The 22531-nt window shown below is 44.2% G+C and overlaps 1 protein-coding gene across 1 annotated transcript in view; it reads left to right on the forward strand.

Annotated features, from left to right (window-relative positions):
* Window positions 1-22159, forward strand: part of LOC126094708 (probable cytochrome P450 6a13) — a 125052-nt gene extending 102893 nt beyond the window's left edge. Inside the window, exons 5-6 of the mRNA XM_049909241.1 lie at window positions 9336-9599; window positions 21748-22159. Coding sequence (XP_049765198.1) covers window positions 9336-9599; window positions 21748-21932 — 449 coding nt within the window. The 3' untranslated portion in view covers window positions 21933-22159. The remainder of the gene's footprint in view (window positions 1-9335; window positions 9600-21747) is intronic.
* Window positions 22160-22531: the final 372 nt, after the last annotated feature.

The raw sequence follows: 22531 nt of genomic DNA on the forward strand, positions 1-22531 counted from the left end.
AATGGCAAGACAGTGAGAGCAGGATTCTATCTGTAATTCGGCGCTACCTACTTCGCAGCGTTGCCACAACACGTTCCAAAGTCTCCCATCCTTTTGAACCACTCTGTATGATACAGAAAAGATACTGTATGTGTGAATCATGCCAACGGTCCTGCCGCAATGGTGACACGGGTTCCCGTCAGATTACCGAAGTTAAGTGCCGTCGGCCTGGGCTAGTAACTGGATGGGTGACCATCCGGTCATCCGAGCTCTGTTGGCAAGTGGGGAGCACTCAGTCTTTGTGAGGCAAACGAACTACTTGAATGGGGAGTAGCGACACTGGTCACGAAAACTGACAACGGCTAGGAGAGCAGTGTGCTGACCACATGCCCCTCATCATCTGCATCCACTTACGCCTGTGGACAGCAGCCGATCGGTACCTTTGGGCCTTCATGGCCTGTCAGGGCAGAGTTTAGTTTAATATTACAAGTGTGAATGATGCCCTGATGTAAGCACTCCGTCTTCAGACCACAAGTGACCTACCGGGACCATCCGACCGCCGTGGCATCCTTAGTGGAGGATGCGGATAGGAGGGGCGTGGGGTCAGCACACCGCTCTCTAGGTCGTTATGATACGTATTCTTGACCGAAGCCGCTACTATTCGGTCGAGTAGCTCCTCAATTGGCATCACAAGGCTGAGTGCACCCCGAAAAATGGCAACAGCGCATGGCGGCCTGGGTGGTCTCCCATCCAAGTGCAGACCACGCCCGACAGCGCTGAATTTCGCTGATCTCACGGGAACTGATGTATCCACTGCGGCAAGGCCGTTGCCCGCGCTGATGTAAGAGAGAGCCAAAATCACACTAGGTTAATTAATAAATTAAACAAATAAAGTAGAGAAATAATTTTATGTCGTCCCCTGTTTCAGCGTACACTTAAGAGTGAAAGAAACTGTTCAACCTGATTAATGCTGCGTAGCGCCCCCACGAGCACGCGGAAGTGCCGGAACACGACGTAGTATGGACTCGAATAGTGTCTGAAGTAGTGCTGGCGGGAACTGACACCATGAACCCTCCAGGCCTGTCCGTAAATCCGTAAGACTACTAGGGGGTGGAGATCTCTTTTGAACAGTACGTTAAAAGGCGTCTCAGATATGGTCAATAATGTTAATGTTTAGGGAGTTTGGTGGCCAGCGGAAGTGTTTAAACTCAGAAAAGACATCCTGGAGCCAGTCTGTGGCAAATATTGACTTGTAGGATTTGCGTTGTCCTGCTGGAATTGCTCGTCTGTACGAGAGCACAGTGCACATGAATGGATGCAGTTGATGAGACAGGATGCTTACGTACGTGTCACCAGTTAGAGTCGTATCTAGAGGTATCAGGAGTCACATATCATTCCAACTACACCCGCCCCACACCATTACAGAGCCTCCACCAGCTTGAAGAGTCCCCTGCTGGCATGCAGGGGCCATGGATTCATGCGGTTGTATCCGTACCCGTACACGTCCATCCGCTCCATACAATTTGAAACGAGACTTGTCCGACAAGGCCACACGTTTCCAGTGATCAACAGTCCTATGTCGATGTTAACGGGCCCAGGCGAGACGTAAGGCTTTGTGTCGTGTGGCCATCAAGGGTACACAAATGGGTCTTCGGCTCTGAAGGCCCATATCGATGACGTTTACTTGAATAGTTCGCACGCTGACACTTGTTGATGTCCCAGCAATGAAACCTGCATCTATTTGTGGAAGGGTTGCACTTTTGTCACGTTGGACGAGTCTCTTCAGTCGTCATTGGTCACGTTCTTTCAAGATCCTTTTCCGGCCTCCGATTGATTTGATGTTTTACTGGATTCCTGATATTTACGGTTGTTGTTGTTGTTGTTGTGGTCTTCAGTCCTGAGACTGGTTTGATGCAGCTCTCCATGCTACTCTATCCTGTGCAAGCTTCTTCATCTCCCAGTACCTACTGCAACCTACATCCTTCTGAATCTGCTTAGTGTATTCATCTCTTGGTCTCCCCCTACGATTTTTACCCTCCACGCTGCCCTCCAATATTAAATTGGTGATCCCCTGATGCCTCAGAATAATGTCCTACCAACCGATCCCTTCTTCTAGTCAAGTTGTGCCACAAACTTCTCTTCTCCCCAATTCTGTTCCATACTTCCTCATTAGTTATGTGATCTACCCATCTAATCTTCAGCATTCTTCTGCAGCACCACATTTCGAAAGCTTCTATTCTTTTCTTGTCCAAACTATTTACCGTCCATGTTTCACTTCCATACATGGATACACTCCATACAAATACTTTCAGAAATGACTTCCTGACACTTAAATCTATACTCGATGTTAACAAATTTCTTTTCTTCAGAAACGCTTTCCTTGCCATTGCCAGTCTACATTTTATATCCTCTCTACTTCGACCATCATCAGTTATTGTGCTCCCCAAATAGCAAAACTCCTTTACTACTTTAAGTGTCTCATTTCCTAATCTAATTCCCTCAGCATCAGCCGACTTAATTCGACTACGTTCCATTATCCTCGGTTTGCTTTTGTTGATGTTCATCTTATATCCTCCTTTCAAGACACTGTCCATTCCGTTCAACTGCTCTTCCAGGTCCTTTGCTGTCTCTGACAGAATTACAATGTCATCGGCAAACCTCAAGGTTTTTATTTGTTCTCCATGGATTTTAATACCTACTCCGAATTTTTCTTTTGTTTCCTTTACTGCTTGCTCAATATACAGATTGAATAACATCGGGAAGAGGCTACAACCCTGTCTCACTCCCTTCCCAACCACTGCTTCCCTTTCATGTCCCTCGACTCTTATAACTGCCATTTGGTTTCTGTACAAATTGTAAATAGCCTTTCGCTCCCTGTATTTTACCCCTGCCAGTTTTAGAATTTGAAAGAGAGTATTCCAGTCAACATTGTCAAAAGCTTTCTCTAAGTCTACAAATGCTAGAAACGTAGGTTTGCCTTTCCTTAATCTTTCTTCTAAGATAAGTCGTAAGGTCAGTATTGCCTCACGTGTTCCAGTATTTCTACGGAATCCAAACTGATCTTCCCCGAGGTCGGCTTCTACTAGTTTTTCCATTCGTCTGTAAAGAATTCGTGTTAGTATTTTGCAGCTGTGGCTTATTAAACTGATTGTTCGGTAATTTTCACATCTGTCAACACCTGCTTTCTTTGGGATTGGAATTTATATATTCTTCTTGAAGTCTGAGGGAATTTCGCCTGTTTCATACATCTTGCTCACCAGATGGTAGAGTTTTGTCAGGACTGGCTCTCCCAAGGCCGTCAGTAGTTCCAATGGAATGTTGTCTACTCCGGGAGCCTTGTTTCGACTCAGGTCTTTCAGTGCTCTGTCAAACTCTTCACGCAGTATCGTATCTCCCATTTCATCTTCATCTACATCCTCTTCCATTTCCATAATATTGTCATCAAGTACATCGCCCTTGTATAGTCCCTCTATATATACTCCTTCCACCTTTCTGCTTTCCCTTCTTTGCTTAGAACTGGGTTTCCATCTGAGCTCTTGATGTTCATACAAGTGGTTCTCTTATCTCCAAAAGTCTCTTTAATTTTCCTGTAGGCAGTATCTATCTTACCCCTAGTGAGATAAGCCTCTACATCCTTACATTTGTCCTCTATCCATGCCTGCTTAGCCATTTTGCACTTCCTGTCGATCTCATTTTTGAGACGTTTGTATTCCTTTTTGCCTGCTTCATTAACTGCATTTTTATATTTTCTCCTTTCATCAATTAAATTCAATATTTCTTCTGTTACCCAAGGATTTCTACTAGCCCTCGTCTTTTAACCCACTTGACCCTCTGCTGCCTTCACTACTTCATCCCTCAAAGCTACCCATTCTTCTTCTACTGTATTTCTTTCCCCCATTCCTGTCAATTGTTCCCTTATGCTCGCCCTAAAACTCTGTACAACCTCTGGTTCTTTCAGTTTATCCAGGTCCCATCTCCTTAAGTTCCCACCTTTTTGCAGTTTCTTCAGTTTTAATCTACAGGTCATAACGAATAGATTGTGGTCAGAGTCCACATCTGCCCCTGGAAATGTCTTACAATTTAAGACCTGGTTCCTAAATCTCTGTCTTACCATTATATAATCTATCTGATACCTTTTAGTATCTCCAGGGTTCTTCCATGTATACAACCTTCTATCATGATTCTTAAACCAAGTGTTCGCTATAATTAAGTTGTGCTCTGTGCAAAATTCTACCAGGCGGCTTCCTCTTTCATTTCTTAGCCCCAATCCATATTCACCTACTACGTTTCCTTCTCTCCCTTTTCCTACACTCGAATTCCAGTCACCCATGACTATTAAATTTTCGTCTCCCTTCACTATCTGAATAATTTCTTTTATATCATCATACATTTCTTCAATTTCTTCGTCATCTGCAGAGCTAGTTAGCATATAAACTTGTACTACTGTAGTAGGCGTGGGCTTCGTGTCTATCTTGGCCACAATAATGCGTTCACTATGCTGTTTGTAGTAGCTTACCAGCATTCCTATTTTCCTATTCATTATTAAACCTACTCCTGCATTAAGCCTATTTGACTTTGAGTTTATAACCCTGTAGTCACCTGACCAGAAGTCTTGTTCCTCCTGCCACCGAACTTCACTAATTCCCACTATATCTAACTTTAACCTATCCATTTCCCTTTTTAAATTTTCTAACCTACCTGCCCGATTAAGGGATCTGACATTCCACGCTCCGATCCGTAGGACGCCAGTTTTCTTTCTTCTGATAACGACATCCTCTTGAGAAGTCCCTGCCCGGAGATCCGAATGGGGGACTATTTTACCTCCGGAATATTTTACCCAAGAGGACGCCATCATCATTTAATCATACAGTAAAGCTGCATGCCCTCGGGAAAAATTACGGCCGTAGTTTCCCCTTGCTTTCAGCCGTTCGCAGTACCAGCACAGCAATGCCTTTTTGGTTATTGTTACAAGGCCAGATCAGTCAATCATCCAGACTGTTGCCCTTGCAAGTACTGAAAATGCTGCTGCCCCTCTTCAGGAACCACACGTTTGTCTGGCATCTCAACAGATACCCCTCCATTGTGGTTGTACCTACGGTACGGCCATCTGTATCGCTGAGGCACGCAAGCCTCCCCACCAACGGCAAGGTACATGGTTCATTGGGGGATATTTACGGTATACTCGTGAAATGATCTTACGGGAAAATACCCACTTCTTCACTTCCTCGGAGACGCTCTATCCTATCGTTCGTGCGCCGACTGTAACATCACGTTCAGACTCACGTAACTCTTGACAACCTGCCATTGTAGCAGCAGTAACCCATGTAATAACTGCACCAGACAGCTGTTATTTTATACAGGAGCGGTATTCTGCCTATTTACCCATCTCTGTAGCATTTCTGGACTTGTGGGGTACCGCGCTTTCCTGCTGGAATTTCCCAAGTCCGTCGGAATGCACAATTGACATGAATGGATGCAAGTGATCAGACAGGATACTTACGTATGTGTCACTTGTCAGGGGTTACATTTCACTCCAACTGCTCACGCCACACTCCATTAGACAGCCTTGACCAGCTTGAGCAGTCCCCTGCTGACATGCAGTGTCCATGAATTCATGAGGATGTCTCCATACACTTACACGTCCATCCGCTCGATAGAATTTGAAACGAGACTCATCCTACCAGGCGACATGTTTCCAGTCATGAAGTCTCGATGTTGAGGGCCCACACTAGTCATAAAGGGTACATGAGTGGGCCTCCGGCCTGACATGCAGGGTCCATGAATTCATGAGGATGTCTCCATACACTTACATGTCCATCCGCTCTATGGAATTTGACACGAGACTCATCCTACCAGGCGACATGTTTCCAGTCATGAAGTCTCGATTTTGCGGGCCCACACTAGTCATAAAGGGTACATGAGTGGGCCTCCGGCCTGACATGCAGGGTCCATGAATTCATGAGGATGTCTCCATACACTTACATGTCCATCCGCTCGATGGAATTTGACACGAGACTCATCCTACCAGGCGACATGTTTCCAGTCATGAAGTCTCGATTTTGCGGGCCCACACTAGTCATAAAGGGTACATGAGTGGGCCTCCGGCCTGACATGCAGGGTCCATGAATTCATGAGGATGTCTCCATACACTTACATGTCCATCCGCTCGATGGAATTTGACACGAGACTCATCCTACCAGGCGACATGTTTCCAGTCATGAAATCTCGATGTTGAGGGTCCACACTAGTGATAAAGGGTAAATGAGTGGGTCTCCGGCCTGAGATGCAGGGTCCATGAATTCATGAGGATGTCTCCATACACTTACACATCCATCCGCTCGATAGAATTTGACACGAGACTCATCCTACCAGGCGACATATTTCCAGTCATGAAGTCTCGATGTTGAGGTCACATACTAGTCACAAAGGGTACATGAGTGGGCCTCCGGCTCCGACAGCCAATATCGATTATGTTTCTTTGAAAGATAAGCACGCTGACACTTATTGATGGCCCAGCATTGAAATCTGCGAAAAAGCTGCACTGCTGTCATGTTAAACGATTCTCTTCTGTCGTTTTTGATCCCGTTCTTACAGCATCTTTTTCCGGCCGCAGCGATGTCAGAGATTTTGTTTCACGCGATTCCTGATATTCACGGTACACTCTCGAAGTGGTCGTACGGGAAAATCCCCACTTCATCGCTACCTCGGAGATGCTGTGTCCCATCGTTCGTGCGCCGACTGTACCACCACCTTCAAACTCACTTAACTCTTGATAACCTGCCATTGCAGCAGCAGTAACTGATCTAACAACTGCGCCAGACAGTTGTTGTCTTATAGAGGCGCCGTATTGTGCCTATTTACAGGGTGTCCAGAAAAGGGCTCTCTGATTTCAAAGTTAAATATCTCGAAAACAAAGATCGATAGAGGAATGCAGTAAACGGTATGTTTATTGTGAAAGCTGTAAGAAGTTTATACAGCAGTTTGAAATAATAGTTATAAAAGCTGCTAACAGATGGCGCTGTACGCTGTACAGCTCATATCAGCATACATAAGTGAAATAATCGTATAGAAACAATCTTTGCAAACAATCACATCACAAGGTTTTCAAAATGTTCACCATTGGCACTACAGAGGTGGCGCAAACGAAGAATGAAATTCGTCATCGCATTTCGTAGTGTCTCAACCGAAATAGATTCACATGCCACAGAGATCGCCGATTCAAGCTCGTCCAGTGTGGCGGGATGCTTCGGGTAGACCATGTCTTTCACTGTGCCCCACAAAAAAAGTCACAGGGAGTCCAATCCGGCGAATATGGAGGCCAGTCCATGCCTGCAACAGTAAATTTGGGATATTCCAAAGCAATGACTCGATTCCCGAAGTATTCCGCAAGAAAGCGAAACACATGTTCGGTCCGATGTGGTCGGGCTCCATCTTGCATAAACCATTCAGTACCTGGTCGATCCTCTAGCGATTGCTGTGTGGCGACAAATTGTTCCAAAATTGCAACGTAACGTGCACCAGTGACCGTTTCTCGAATGAAAAAAGGGCCAATAATGCCTCTGCTTCATACTGCAGCCCACACAGTAACTTTAGGAGAATACAGGGGTTTCGCTTCACACCAATATGGCTTTTCGGAACCCCAAATCGCCAGTTCTGCTTATTCACGTACCCATTCAGGTGGAAGTGTGCTTCCTCTGTAGACCAGATGCAGCCAACATCAAATCCTTCACTATCAATCATTCTGAGCATCTGATTAGCAAAGGCAACCCTTTGTTGCACAGCTCGTACGGGTATGGCCTGGTGCGTTTGAATTTTGAATGGGAACATGTGTAGGCTCTTTCTCAGTATTTTCTGCGTGCTGGAACGCTTCAAACCAGTCTCAGATGCAGTTCTACGGACGGATGACACTGGATTTCGCTGAATAATTCCAGAAACTGTGGCGATATTTTCAAGCGTAACTGCGGTTTGCTTGCGGCCAACGTACCCCACTAGGTCATCAGTTACGCTGCCTGTTCGTTGAAATTTTGCGGAGAGCGTACGAATGGTTTTCGCATCGGGTCCTTTTGGAACATTAAACCGTACTTGAAAACTTCGCCTTGTTGCCGTAGGATTCTCTTGTAACCTGTGGTACTATAGCACCAGAAAAACGCGTTGTTTAATGGAGTACATGGTTTTAATCTCTTCCTTCGGTACGCTAACCTCCTTGCACGTTTCAATAGTGGAACTGATCGCTCTGGGCTTCGGATCACTATTTATACTAGGCATTACGTATGGCGATTACAGCGCCATCTGTTAGCAGCTTTTGTAACTATTATTTCAAACTGCTGTATAAACTTCTTACAGCTTTCACAATAAACATACCGTTTACTGCATTCCTCTATCGATGTTTGTTTTCGAGATATTTAATTTTGAAATCAGGGAGTCCCTTTCTCGCCACCCTGTACGTGTCTCTATAGTTGTATACGCATGCCTGTACCATTTCTTTAGTGCTTCAGTGTAGTACAAGTTGAGACTGTAAGATAGTAGGGCATGGGCCTCTTTACAAAATAGCATTAGCTTCTCGTCAGACTTTTCCCGGATGATGCCCTCTCTCCCTCCATTTATCCTTCCTATCAACTCTGATCCTCACCTCCCCCCCCTCCTTTCCTCCGTCCTTTCCCTGGGCTCCCTCTTCCTCCCCCCCTTCCATCCTGTGTTTTCTCCCTACCTACACTCTCCCTATCTCCTTTCTCCCCCCCCCCCCTGCGTCCATTTAGACTCCCCTCCGCTGCCTTCCCCACTCCCTGGCACGTCTGCTCAGCACCCCCCCCCCCCTCTTATGTATCCTCATCTTCCATTGGCTCCTTTCCCCCCTCCCCCTTCAATTTTTCTCTCCTTCCCCCCCCCCTTTTTCCTGTCATCTGACCAGTTTACCCCCACCTGCTCTCGGTGTGGTATGTCATATTTGTGCCAATTTTTAAGTGCAGTGTTTAAGTGAGTGTTCAGTGTTGTGCGTCTTTCCACAGTGTTGCGAACAGAAATCATGCTGTCGCTGGGTGTGCTTTTTATATCTCTTGCGAACAGAAACCAGACTGTCGCCGTGTTTTTTAATTGTCTGTCTATTATTTTTTCTGCTTCCTGTGTATTTTATTAGCATCATCCACCCTGTGTTTTATGTTTTATGCTCCAGTATTTTCTGCCATTTTACCTTTAAGTCACCGATTTCATCGCCAACTGTTATTATTTTTATTATCTTCATCTGTTTAAAACAAATTCTGTAGGCTGAAGAGCGGCGTAATAAGCTGCTGCCAATAAAGGAAAAAAAATCGTCAGACTTGTGAGGAAAGAAGGGAGCTGACAGCAGGTGTTTCCGGCAGAGACGCTGCGGCTGTACCCGGTGGTGGGCGGTGCGTTCGTGGAGGAGTGCACGCAGACACACCGCCTCAGCGGCCCTGGAGGCTCCAGCATCGTGGTGGAGGCGGGCACCCGCGTCGTGGCGCCGCTCTTCTCGCTCCTGAGGGACCCGCGACACTTCCCGGAGCCGCTGCAGTTCATCCCGGAGCGCTGGAGCCCGGAGAACAGCGCGGGACGACACCCGGGCGTCTACATCCCGTACGGGGAAGGCCAGCGGCGTTGTGTTGGTGAGTATATCTAACAGAGCATTCCACCGAGTGGCTGCAGCAAGTAGGGCGTATCAGTATACAGGGTGGTCCATTGATCGTGACCGGGCCAAATATCTCACGAAATAAGCGTCAAACGAAAAACCTACGAAGAACGAAACTGGTCTAGCTTGAAGGGGGAAACCAGATGGCGCCATGGTTGGCCTGCTAGATGGCGCTGCCATAGGTCAAACGGATATCAACTGCATTTTTTAAAATAGGAACCTCCATTTTTATTACATATTCGTGTAGTACGTAAAGAAATATGAGTTTCTTAGTTGGACCACTTTTTTCGTTTTCCGATAGATGACGCTGTAATAGTCACAAACATATGGCTCACAATTTTAGACGAACAGTTGGTAACAGGTAGGTTTCTTAAATTAAAATACAGAACGTAGGTAGGTTTGAACATTTTATTTCCGTTGTTCCAATGTGATACATGTACCTTTGTGAACTTATCATTTCTGAGAACGCATGCTGTTACAGAGTGATTACCTGTAAATACCACATTAATGCAATAAATCCTCAAAATGATGTCCGTCTACCTCAATGCATTTAGCAATACGTGTAACGACATTCGTCTCAACAGCGAGTAGTTCGCCTTCCATAATGTTCGCACATGCATTGACAATGCGCTGACGCATGATGTCAGGCGTTGTCGGTGGATCACGATAGCAAATATCCTTCAACTTTCCCCACAGAAAGGAATCCGGGGACGTCAGATCCAGTGAACGTGCGGGCCATAGTACGGTGCTTCGACGACCAATCCACCTGTCATGAAATATGCTGTTCAATACCGCTTCAACCGCACGCGAGCTATGTGCCGAACATCCATCTTGTTGGAAGTACATCGCCATTCTGTCACGCAGTGAAACATCTTGTAGTAACATCAGTAGAACATTACGTAGGAAATCAGCATACATTGCACCATTTAGATTACCATCGATAAAATGGGAGCCGATTATCGTTCCTCCCACAATGCCTCACCATACATTAACCCGCCAAGGTCACTGATGTTGCACTTGTCGCAACCATCGTGGATTTTCCGTTGCCCAATAGTGCATATTATGCCAGTTTACGTTACCGCTGTTGGTGAATGACGCTTCGTCGCTAAATAGAACGCGTGCAAAAAATCTGTCATCGTCCCGTAATTTCTCTTGTGCCCAGTGGCAGAACTGTACACGACGTTCAAAATCGTCGCCATGCAATTCCTGGTGCATAGAAATACGGTACGGGTGCAACCGATGTCGATGTAGCACTCTCAACACCGACGTTTTTGAGATTCCCGATTCTCGCGAAATTTGTCTGCTACTGATGTGCAGATTAGCCGCGACAGCAGCTAAAACACCTATTGGGCATCATCATTTGTTGGAGGTCGTGGTTGACGTTTCACATGTAGCTGAACACTTCCTGTTTCCTTAAATAACATAACTATCCGGCGAACGGTCCAGACACTTGGATGATGTCGTCCAGGATACCGGGCAGCATACATACCACACGCCCGTTGGGCATTTTTATCACAATAGTCGTACATCAACAGGATATCGACCTTTTCCGCAATTGGTAAACGGTTCATTTTATCACGGGTCATGTATCACGAAGCAAATACCGTCCGCACTGGCGGAATGTTACATGATACCACGCACTTATACTTTTTGATTATTACACCGCCATCTATCACAAAGCGAAAAAATGGTCCAACTAAAACATTCATATTTCTTTACGTACTACACGAATATGTAATAAAAATGGGGGATCCTATTTAAAAAAACGCAGTTGATATCTGTTTGACCTACTGCAGCGCCATCTAGCGGGCCAATCATAACGCCATCTGGTTTCCTACGTCAAGCTAGACGAGTTTCGTTCTTTGTAGTAATTTCGTTTTATGCTTATTTCGTGAGATATTTGGCCCGGTCACTATCAATGGACCACCCTGTACATCATACTTCGTGGTTTTTGGTTGTAGATCTGGAGGGCTATCAAAGTAAGGCCCTCATAATAATACTCTTTAACCACCTGACATCCTTTGCCGTATAAAGTCCTCCACTGGTCTTCCGTTTCCTCTACGATCGCCTGTTCCGCTTACCCCACGCTACTCTTGCATGCTTCCTGAAGTTATCCACCTACTTACCGCTCAACAATGGTCTCGGTCTTTACTTATTTGTGGGAAACCACCAAAGAATTCCCTTCGTTCAACTGTCTGCTAGTCACCTACCTGTGTGTCCCATGCGTCTCCATTTCATTTTTTCTACAGTTATCGCTACCTTCGCCTCACATGTCTACCCCTTCCTGCATTTTGCAAGGTTACGGCACGATACTAGGATGGCCATGATGATAAATCATGCCACCGAAATTTTTATGTGCAAACTCTTAATGTATTTTAAGTACAGCAACCTTTATTAATATTCTTCATGAAACTTCATGGAAGATTAAAACTGTGTGCCGGATCGAGACTCGAACTCGGGACCTTTGCCTTTTGCGGGCAAGTGCTCTACCACTTCAGAGTCTTGATCCGGCACACAGTTTTAATGTGCCAGGAAGTTTCATATCAGCGCACACCCCGCTGTAGAGTGGATTCTGTAAATACTCTTCATCTTTATTTGTTGTGTACATAGTTCCGCATAGTCAGCGCGTACACAACTTTCCCACTAGAGAGCGCCCCGCTAAGCACAACGGCGCGGGCGTAGCGCTCGTCCGTCTCCCCACTACAAGATGGCACTGCCTTAGAGACAGACCAAATTCTGCTTCTGCCGATCCGCGTATTAATATGTAACGCAGCCAATGAGATTGCTGCTTACGTAGAACTTTTTCTCCTCATGGATCACACTTGCGCAGTGCTACATGAACACGTGAGGTATTATAACGAGTGTACAGACCTCCGATTAGTCAGTCTGCGTTTGTCTGCACCAGTCTGTACCAGTCTGAATTAGTCTGTGCCAGTCTGTACGAGATCTATATTTGTCTGTACCAGTCTATAATCAAGTTTCAGTCTGTGCCTAATAAGATTACCATATTCCTGTACTTAGCCATGAAGATAAATGTTTTGACACTTTTGTCAAGCATCAGAGATATATGTGAGAATAAGCCTAACGTACCAATACCAAAGGAACTTCAGATTGTCAATTGTAAATAGCATCCAGAACCAAATTAAGTAATTTTTATGCTTGTTATTATTTTAATAAATGAGTGTGAAAGTTAATCAAGTTCAGTTTAAAGTTGGTCACTGTCAATCTGCTACTCTAAGCGTGCAAGTGGCATTTCTATCGTCTGACCTAACGGCAGTGGATAAACACGTCACGATAAGACCATGAGACATATCGCTGACACTCGCCTACTTCATTAGAGCGACAAGTCAATTAATCTGATGGTGTGTGTACTGAAGGTCTTACAGTACACACACCACATTATTCTTCACGCTTACATATTTATTTCTAAGCCTAGTGACCCTGCAGACGAGCACATGTCTTCCAACGACAGACAAGTTTGTTGGTACCGTCACCGTGTAATGTTACACTTGGTTGATGGAGCACTGAAATGTCAGAATATTCCAGCATATGACACTCACATTCGTTGGTCATTCCATGGACAACTTTGACTTACTCATACAGCAATGCAGACAAGATGATCAACCATGAAGGCAGCAGACCTAATACAGTGAGTTATTTGAGATGACTGAGGTCCAAACTATCAGTACAGCTAAGACTTCACCGCCAGCTCTCCAGTCAATATTAATGCCATTGCGAAGGCATGCTCAGGACGGGTTTCCTACCAATCACAAGACTCCACGAGCTACGTGTCTCTCCACTAACTTATCTGCTTTGCCCACCGGCCAATCCTAATGAAAGTTAATAATATTCTTTACCCTGCTGGAGAAGCAGCCGATCCTTGTAAATTTTCACACAGAGAGGAGAAGACATTACGCCAAATTGTTTTTACAATGGTCACTTTAGGTTGTGTGTTTTGATTTTCCGTTAATGCCTAAAGTGAGCAACAGATTTATTGCAGAGATAATTATCTGGATGGGCCAAACATGACAACATGTCTGACCAGGGGCGTTGGCTAAACTAAGAGAAGTGCCTTAGTGTCGCAACATAGACCGTTTCAGAGCCGCCATAAATGTGATGTTCCATTCTAAAATTCTTCCGAAGGCCTGAGGCTTCGCCCAACTACCCTCTTCCTCCCCGCCCCCCCTCCCAAAAAAAACCTCAGCACGTCAAAGAGTGACCCGACATGAAGGTTCCATGACTGGCGTAGTAGATTGCGATAGCATCTACTACACTGTCATAAGCCTTGCCGTGCGACCTACTTCTCTCTTGTGTCTCTGTCCCTGTCCTTGCCGTGGCTAGAGGCGCCTTACAGGCAGATCCTGGCAGGCAGGTTCTTCACCTCTTTGGTCGAAAGCATTGTCCGTACACCAGTGCGGGAAATTCTTCAGACCAATGTTCTGTCCTCAGTAAGTGCTTCAAGATGTTTCCCACCCTCATAGCTGCATGTGGTTTCCAAGTCCCAAATGTCCATTGAAAGATTTACTGTTAAATAACCTATCTGCCTGCTTGCTGTCAATTCCACAAAATACTATTCGAAGGAGAGCCACCATAAAGATCCCGAATAGATCAACAATGTACATGCACCCATCACTGCCTGCTGATGGTGATAACGTCCTGTCATCCCACAAAAATGATATGTAGGATGTAATAACAACTTAAAATAGTACCCTAGAAACGAAAATAAGTGAGAGAGTGACTTGTTCTCTCTCAAATTGAATACACGAATTGACAACTTGGATAAAACATTCCAAATGTAGAATGATCCCCCATTTGGAGCTCTGGAAGGGCACCATTCAGAAGGATGTCATTATTGGGAAAAATGTAACCGGTGTTCTACGAATCGGGGTGTGGAATGTTAGTTTCACTGATCAGGTAGAAAGGTTAGAAAGTTGGAAAGAGGAAATGGATAGATTGAGGTTAGATACAGTGAGGGTTGGTGATGTTTAGTGTCAGTATGAGCAGAACTTCTGGGCAGATGATCACATGGTTATAAATAGAAAACCAAATAGGGGTAATGCAGGAGTGGGTCTAAAAATGAATAAGAAAATAGGATTTTGGGTAAGCTACTATGAGTGGCACAGTTATCACGTTATCGTAATAAAGACAGATACTGATTCAACACGCACCGCAACAGTACAAGTTTATGTGTGGACTAGCTCCACAAATGATAAAAGATTGAAGGAATATGTGATGAGATAAAAGCGATTATTTAGCTAGTTAAGAGAGAGGAAAATTTAATTGTGATGGTTTATAAGAGTTCAAGAAGTAGGAAGAATAACAGAAGAAGGACTTTAGAAGAATATGAAATGGGGAGAAGGAATGAAAGAGAAAGCCACACAGTACAATAGTGCGCAGAGCATAATTATTTAATGATTGCTAACACATGGTTTAAGAATATAAGAGAAGACTGTATATATGGAAGATACCTGGAGTGAATGCAAGGTTTCAGTCTGATTATGTAATGATAAGACAGAGTTTTCAGAACTATATTTTAAACTGTGAGATATTTTATGGGGTGGATACAGCCACTGGCCGTAATTTATTGATTATGAATTGTGAATTAAAACTGAAGAATTAGATAGAAATTAAGGAGAAAATCAGAGGCTGTTGATAGTTTCGAAGGAGCATGGATCAACGATTGATTACAGTAGGGGAAATAAATGCAGTAGAATATGACTGGATAGCTTTGAGAGATGAGATAGTGAAGACGACAGAGGATCAAATAAGTAGAAACACAAAGACTACTGGAAACACTTCGTCCCAGAGGAGATACTGAATTTAGTCGATGAAAGAAGAAAATATAAGAATGCAGTTATTGAAGCAGCCAGGGGGGCACACAGACTTCTGAAAAATTAGACTGATAGAAAATGCAAAATGGCTAAGCAGGAATGGCCAGAGGACAAGAGGGAGGTTGTAGAAGCATGTATAACTAGGTAAAAGGTACATACTGCCCATAGGAAAATTAAAGAAAGCTTCGGACGAAACTGAAGCCAAGATCTCATGAAAAACCCCTGATAAGTAGAGAAAGGGAAAGATGAAAGGTGGAAGGAAGTACAAAGGAAATTAACTTGAAGGCAATATTATAGAACGTGAGGAGGAAGTAGACGAAGGTGATATGGGAGATACGATATGATACTGCGAGATGAATTTGATAGAACACTGAAAGACTTTAGTCGAAACAAGGCCTCTGTAGTAGACGACATTTCGTCAGAACTACTAGGGGGTGCCAGCCATGAAACAACTACTCCATCTGGTGTAGTAATTCCAATTATTACCTAAATATCAATTTAATAACTCATGCTTGCCAAATGCTAACACCAATTTTTTGCAGAAGAATGGAAAAATTGGTGGAAGCCGACCTCGGGATGATCCGATTGGGCCCTGGAGAAATGTTGGAACTCGCGAGGCAGTACTGACTCCAAGACTTACCTTAGTAGATTGCTTAAAGAAAAGCAAATCTAAGTTTATAGGTTCTGTAGAATTAGAGAAAGCTGCTGTCAATGGTGACTAAATACGATCATTGAAATTATGAAGGTAGCAGGGGTAAAACACAGAGAGTGGAAGGTTATATACAACTCGTGCAGAAACCAGACGGGAGTTATAAGAGCTGATGGGCATGGAAGGGAAGCAGTGGTAGAGAAGGGTGTGACACACGATTGTAATCTATCCTCAATGTTACTCAGTCTGAGCAATAAGCAAACAGTAAAGGAAGCCGAAGAAAAATTTGGAGAGGAAATTAAAGTTTAGGGAGATATTGCATCCCCTGCACATTAAATACTTCCCCAAATTTTTGAGGTTTTCCAACGACATTGAAATTTTGTCAAAGACAGCAAAGGGCTTGGAAGTGCAGCTGAACGGAACAATGCCTTTGAAGGAGACAATAAGATCATTAATAAAAGCAAAGCAAGAATAATGGAATGTAGTCTAGTTAAACCAGTTGACAATGAGGTAATTCAAATAGGAAACGAGACACTCAAAGTAGTATGTACGTTTTAATATTTGGGCAATACCGATGTTGGCCGAAGTAGAGAAGACATAAATTGTAGCCTGGCAACGGCAAGAAAAGCGTTTCTGAAGAACAGAAATTTGTTAACATCAAGTATACTCTTAGCCAAAGAAACTGGTACACCTGCCTAACATCGCGTAGGGTCCCCGCGACCATTTAGAAGTTGCGTAGTACGACGTGGCATGAACTCGACTAGTGCTGGATGGAATTGTCACCATGAATCCTACACCCATTAAGACTCCGAGCGGGTGGAGATCTCTTCTGAATAGCACGTTAAAAAGCATTCCATATATGCTCAGCAATGTTCACGTCTCAGGAGTTTGAAGCACAGCGGATGAGTTTAAACTCAGAAGAGTGTTCCTGGAGCCACTCCGTAGCAATTCTGGACGTGTGTGGTGTCGTATCGTCCTGCTGGAATTGCCCAAGTCCGTCGGAATGCGCAATGGACATGAATAGATGCAGTTGATCAGACAGGATGCTTATGCACGTGTCACCTGTCAAAGTCGTATCTGGAATTATCAGGGGTCCTATATCACTCCAACTGCAGACGTCCAACACTATTACAGAGCATCCACCAACTTGGTCCCCTGCTGATATGCAGGGTCCATGAATTCGTGAGGTTCTTTCCATACCCGTACACGTCCATGCGCTCGATACAATTTGAGAGGAGACTCGTCCGGTCAGGCAACATGTTTCCAGTCATCAACAGTCCAATGTCGGTGTTGACGGGCTCAGGCGAGACGTATAGCTTTGTTTCGTGCAGTCATCAAGAATAGACGACTGGGCCTTCGGCTCCAAAGGTCCATATCGATGATGTTTCGTTGAATGGTTGGCACGCTGACACTTACTGATGATCCAGCATTGAAAACTGCATCAATTTTCGGAAGGGTTGTACTGCTGCCTCCTTGAACGATTCTCTTCAGTCGTCGTTGGTTCTTGCAGGATCTTTTTCCGGCTGCAACGATGTAGGAGATTTGATGTTTTACCGGATTTCTGATATTCGCGGTATTCTCGTGAAATGTTCGTAGGGAAAGTTCCCACTTCACTGGTACCACGGAGATACTGTGTCCAATTGCCCGTGCGCCGACTATAAGACCACGTTCAAAGTCACTTAAATCTTGATAACCTGCCATCTAACAACTGCGCCAGACACTTGTTGTTTTATATAGGCCTTGCCAACATCAGTGCCGTCTTCTGCCTGTTTAAAAATATCTCTGTACACGAATATGCATGCCTATATCAGTTCTTTTTGGCGCTTCAGCGTAGATTTAAGTGTTAGAGATACTCTTATGAAGGTGTTTATCTGGATTGCAGCCACGCACAGAAGTGAAACGTGGACGATAAGCAGTATAGACAAGCGGAGAATAGAAGCTTTTAAAATGTGGAACTGTAAAAGAGTGCTGAATGTTAGATGGGTAAATTGTGGTATTACTTGAATAAAAGAAGCGACAGGTTGATAGGACATAGTTTGAGACATTGAGAGATCACCGGTTCAGTACTCGAAGGAAATGTGGGGGTTAAGAGTCGTAGAGGGAAACCAGGAGATGAATACAGTAAGCAGATTCGGAAGGATGTAGGTTGCACTTGTTATTCGGAGATGAAGAGGCTTCTGCAGGATAGACTAACATTAACAAGCCTTTGGACTGCAGACCACAAACATAGCTGTACTAAACCGATAGCATTATAGATTCCATTAACACCTTCTGTTCCTGTGTCATACTCCAATGGGACCAACGAAGATGATTAGGACGTCTATGAAACACGTTTGTCTAAAAAAATGAGATAACTCATTAGCAAGAAGACATTTAATGTTGACATTTACCGTAGTTCTTTTTTTATTAATCTCCATCATATTGCTGAAAATTACCGTAGCAAATTTCTAATACTCGACTTTCTCCAATGACCTCACTGTTGACAGGATGATAAATTCTAATCCGCCTTCCTTCCTTCTAAAATTCAAAAGTTCTCAACTGCAATTTATTTCAACTTTTACCCCTCTCTTGGTCTTCTCTGCAATTATTACGTCCATAAGTACGAAATTAGGGAATCCTTGATGGCTCAGAATGTGTCTTCTCAATCTATCGCTTCCTTAAGTCACGTTTTTCCACAAATTCCTTCCCTTTGGGTTAGTAATCAGGGCCTTGTCCTTAGTAAGACATTCTACCGATCTAATCTTCAGGCTTCTTCCGTAGCACCACATTTCACAAGCTCTTATTCTGCTCTTGGCTGAACTGTGTTCGAATGTGTTCGTTCTCTATCTGTTACAATAATCTCACATTTGTGAAATATCATTTCTAAGTCTCTGGTCGTAGAGAGGCGGAAACATAGAACTTTTATGGTGGGGTAAATGTTGGTGAATCTTATCAACAATTATGCATGGAAGTGTGATTGCATAACTGTTCGTGTATACGTAAATGATCTTCCACTATTTTGTCTGAAGATGAAACTGCTGTCTCTTTTCTAGGTGATACAATATTAGGAACAAAAGGTAGTACTACTCTTACACTATGAATATACCAAATGGGATAGGTTTACCATAATATTTTACAATTATTTAGCATGAGCTATAAATATGATCTACATTAGTTGGAAAATCAACACTGCTGATTACCTGAGATGGGTCGTGTGCTGACTGATACTTCACATTCAATATTCCATTGATGTCCTTTGTTCTTACAAAGCATCCTATTGCTTCAAAACCCAAATAAAAAATGTTGACAATATGAATACATACAAAGGCAAAAGACTACTTACACAGGGCCCATCTGGCCGTTGACATTAGTAGAGAATTAAGATACACGGTTCTTTCCACTAAAGTAACCACCTGTCAAAAGCCTGAGTAGCCACTTTTCGCAGGCTAGACGTGCAGCAAGAGTGTCGATGCATCCTGGAAGCTTCACACAGGGATGTGGAGCCATGCTGACTCGAGTGCTGTGGCTAGCGGCACTAGGTTTGTCGATTGAGAATCCATGACGCGAAAATCCCGATCGACGTGGTCCCACAAATACTCGTTTGGCTTCAAATCTGAGGAGCGTGGTGGTCAGGGAAGTACATCCTGGTGCTCTTCGAATCACGCAGGTACACTGCAAGCTGTGTGACAAGTTGTGTTGTCCTGCTGGTAGATGCCATCGTGCTGAGGAAGAATCAACTGCATGTAGAAGTGGACATTACCCCCAAGCATAGGTACAAGCTTTTGTTGATGTTTTGTGCATGCAACGAAAATATTCCGCTGATGTTAAGGTTCCTTCCTCTGGAGTGAACCCTTCCAGCGATTGATTAGTGGCTAAACACAGCAACCACCAGCTATTCCGTGGAGTGTAGTTCATCTGAAAAGGCTACCTGTCGCTACTCAGTGGACGTCCACTTCGAGCATTGCCATCCAAATTCCAGCCTTCGTCGCCGATGAAAAGCAGATCTAAGGGAGAGGTAGGAATGGGGGAATGGGGGGGGCCAGTGGGAGAAAGAAGGGAAAGTTGGGGTGGGAAGAGAGAGGAGGGGTTGGAAGCCCAGGGAGATGGGTCGGAGCAGGAGACGTGGGAGAGAGGAGAGGGGGGGGGAAGAAGTTGAGGAGGGAGAGAGGGAGCCTTGGTGGAAAAAGGTGGGGAACTGGAGGGGAGAGTCAGAGCTGGTAGGAGGGGTAGATGGACAGGACAAGGACATCATCAGGGAAGGGGAGTTAGCGGAAACCACCTAGGGGAAAGGGTATGGAGGGTGTGAAAATAGGGAGCAGGTTGGATGCACGAATACAGGCACGGCAGTGGGTGGGGATGGGTGAGGATGGGAGAGACAAGCAGGTGTGGGGGATCGAGCTTGCGGGAGGTGTAAAGGATCCGTATCCATTCGAGGAAAAGGAGAAGGTGCGGGAAGGGAATCAAGTCGTATAGGATCTTCATGGGAGATGGGAGACGGATGTGATTGGCAAGGCAGACCTCGTGGAGTTCTAGGATTTGGTGGGACTTATAGTTTTATGTAGCACCATTTTCCATACATGTTGTACTATAACTAAGGCGGCACATAAACAGTTTAGAAACATAGCTGTTTCAGAAATTCTTCCACCCTTGGCCCAAAATCCAATGGTCATGCCTTTTAGGATGTCAGATAAATCACTTTGTTCCCTCATTACAACAATGACTACACTGTTTACCACATCGCCTGATACGCTTTATATAAACTCCACTGCTGGTGCTACCATCTACCATTTATGACTGTTATTGCGCTTTGACACTGAATATGAGAGGTGGTCACATTAATGTGACTGGACCATGTATATATATATATATGCATACTCATGAATGTGACACAGTATACTGGATGTTAATGGATAATGTTGTGTAAGTTAAGACTGAGTTAAAGAACTTGACCAATTCTGTCTACTCCACTGGAGAGTATGCTCGAAATTCCTATTAAATTTAATATTTTATATATTATGCTAGCCTTGGACAGCAATCTGCCTTCGTGTCTACTCTCTAGTGCAATGTTTAAGTGAGTGTTCAGTGTTGTGTGTCGCCTTTTTTAAGTGTTTCGAACAGACACTGTACTGTCGCTAAGAGTTCTTTTTACTCCTGTGAACAGAAACCAGACTGTCGCCATATTTTTAATTGTTTACTTTTGAATACATTGTGAACAGTGATCAAAGTGTTACAAATATTTACTATCAAAAACAGTCTTGATCACAATTTATTTATTACGGTGACTGGTTTCGACCACTACTGTGGTCATCTTCAGACCAATGAGTAAGGACCTCCTTCTGCTGGAGAATGAGTAGTGATCAAGACTGTTTTTGATAGTAAATATTTTTAATTGTACCTCTGTAGTTACCATGTGTTTTAATCAGCATCACCAACCCTTTGTTTTTTATATTATTAACTTCCCCTCTCTGGAGGTGGGGATCGAAATTCAATAAAGAAAAAAAAGTTCGGCAGTGACACATTATATGCTTAGTCATCTCGCTGTGTGGAACCAGCATAACGGTACATTATTTCCACACTGCAGACACCTGCCTTTTGGAACCAAAGAATGTGAATAGTGTATCATTATTGTGATAGAGTGCTTCATAATGCCTTCTTGACTATTTTAGCTGAAGATTTCTCGAAGACTACCATGAAGTTTGGGCTCGCGTCGCTGCTCGAGCAATTCGAACTGAGCCCGTGTTCCCGCACACCGCATCGGCCCGCCGAGCTGCACCCACAGGTTAACCTGTTGACGCCCAGAGAAACACTTTGGGTGCGTGTCTCACAGCGCGCCTGGCTTTCCTGCGACTGACCTGCCAGGCTCCAAGAAGAAGTTTGGGTTGCTGTCACTGCTCACGGAGTTCGAACTGAGTGGCACTCACCATACACCAGACTCTCCTGCCTAAGCTGCACCCACTCTCTCAGTAGCCGACGCTCACAGAGACACGTTGTGGTGCGTGTCTCGCAGTGTTCATGGCTATTCTGCGACCAACCTTCGAAGCATCTACTTTGATTCGGTTGAGACGACCACAGAGGTTTTGCACGTAATGCTGTGAGGTTATACGCATGTCTGCTCAGCATAGCAGCATATCGTATGATCCAGTTCTCCCCTAAGTGTATGAGGGCGCTTAGTGTAAATGCCTAACTTAATAAATTTGCCTCATCTATGTTAAATACAAATTATTTATTTTCTTACATAAATTTATCACCAAGTACCTTCCATTTTTCAGCCTTTCATGGGTAAAATTTTTTTGCGTGTAGGCTTATTTGAAAAACTGGCTTCCTTTGTGATAAATAATACACTTTTGTGTATTGTGTGTTTTATTTTGTGAAGTTGCGCAAGGGATTGATCCAACAAGTACCCTTTGGCTCCTACAAGAAACGATTTCAACCTCACACTACTGCAGAAGT

This window comes from Schistocerca cancellata, chromosome 8, assembly GCF_023864275.1.
Source record: "Schistocerca cancellata isolate TAMUIC-IGC-003103 chromosome 8, iqSchCanc2.1, whole genome shotgun sequence".
In the NCBI taxonomy this organism is placed as follows: domain Eukaryota; kingdom Metazoa; phylum Arthropoda; class Insecta; order Orthoptera; family Acrididae; genus Schistocerca; species Schistocerca cancellata.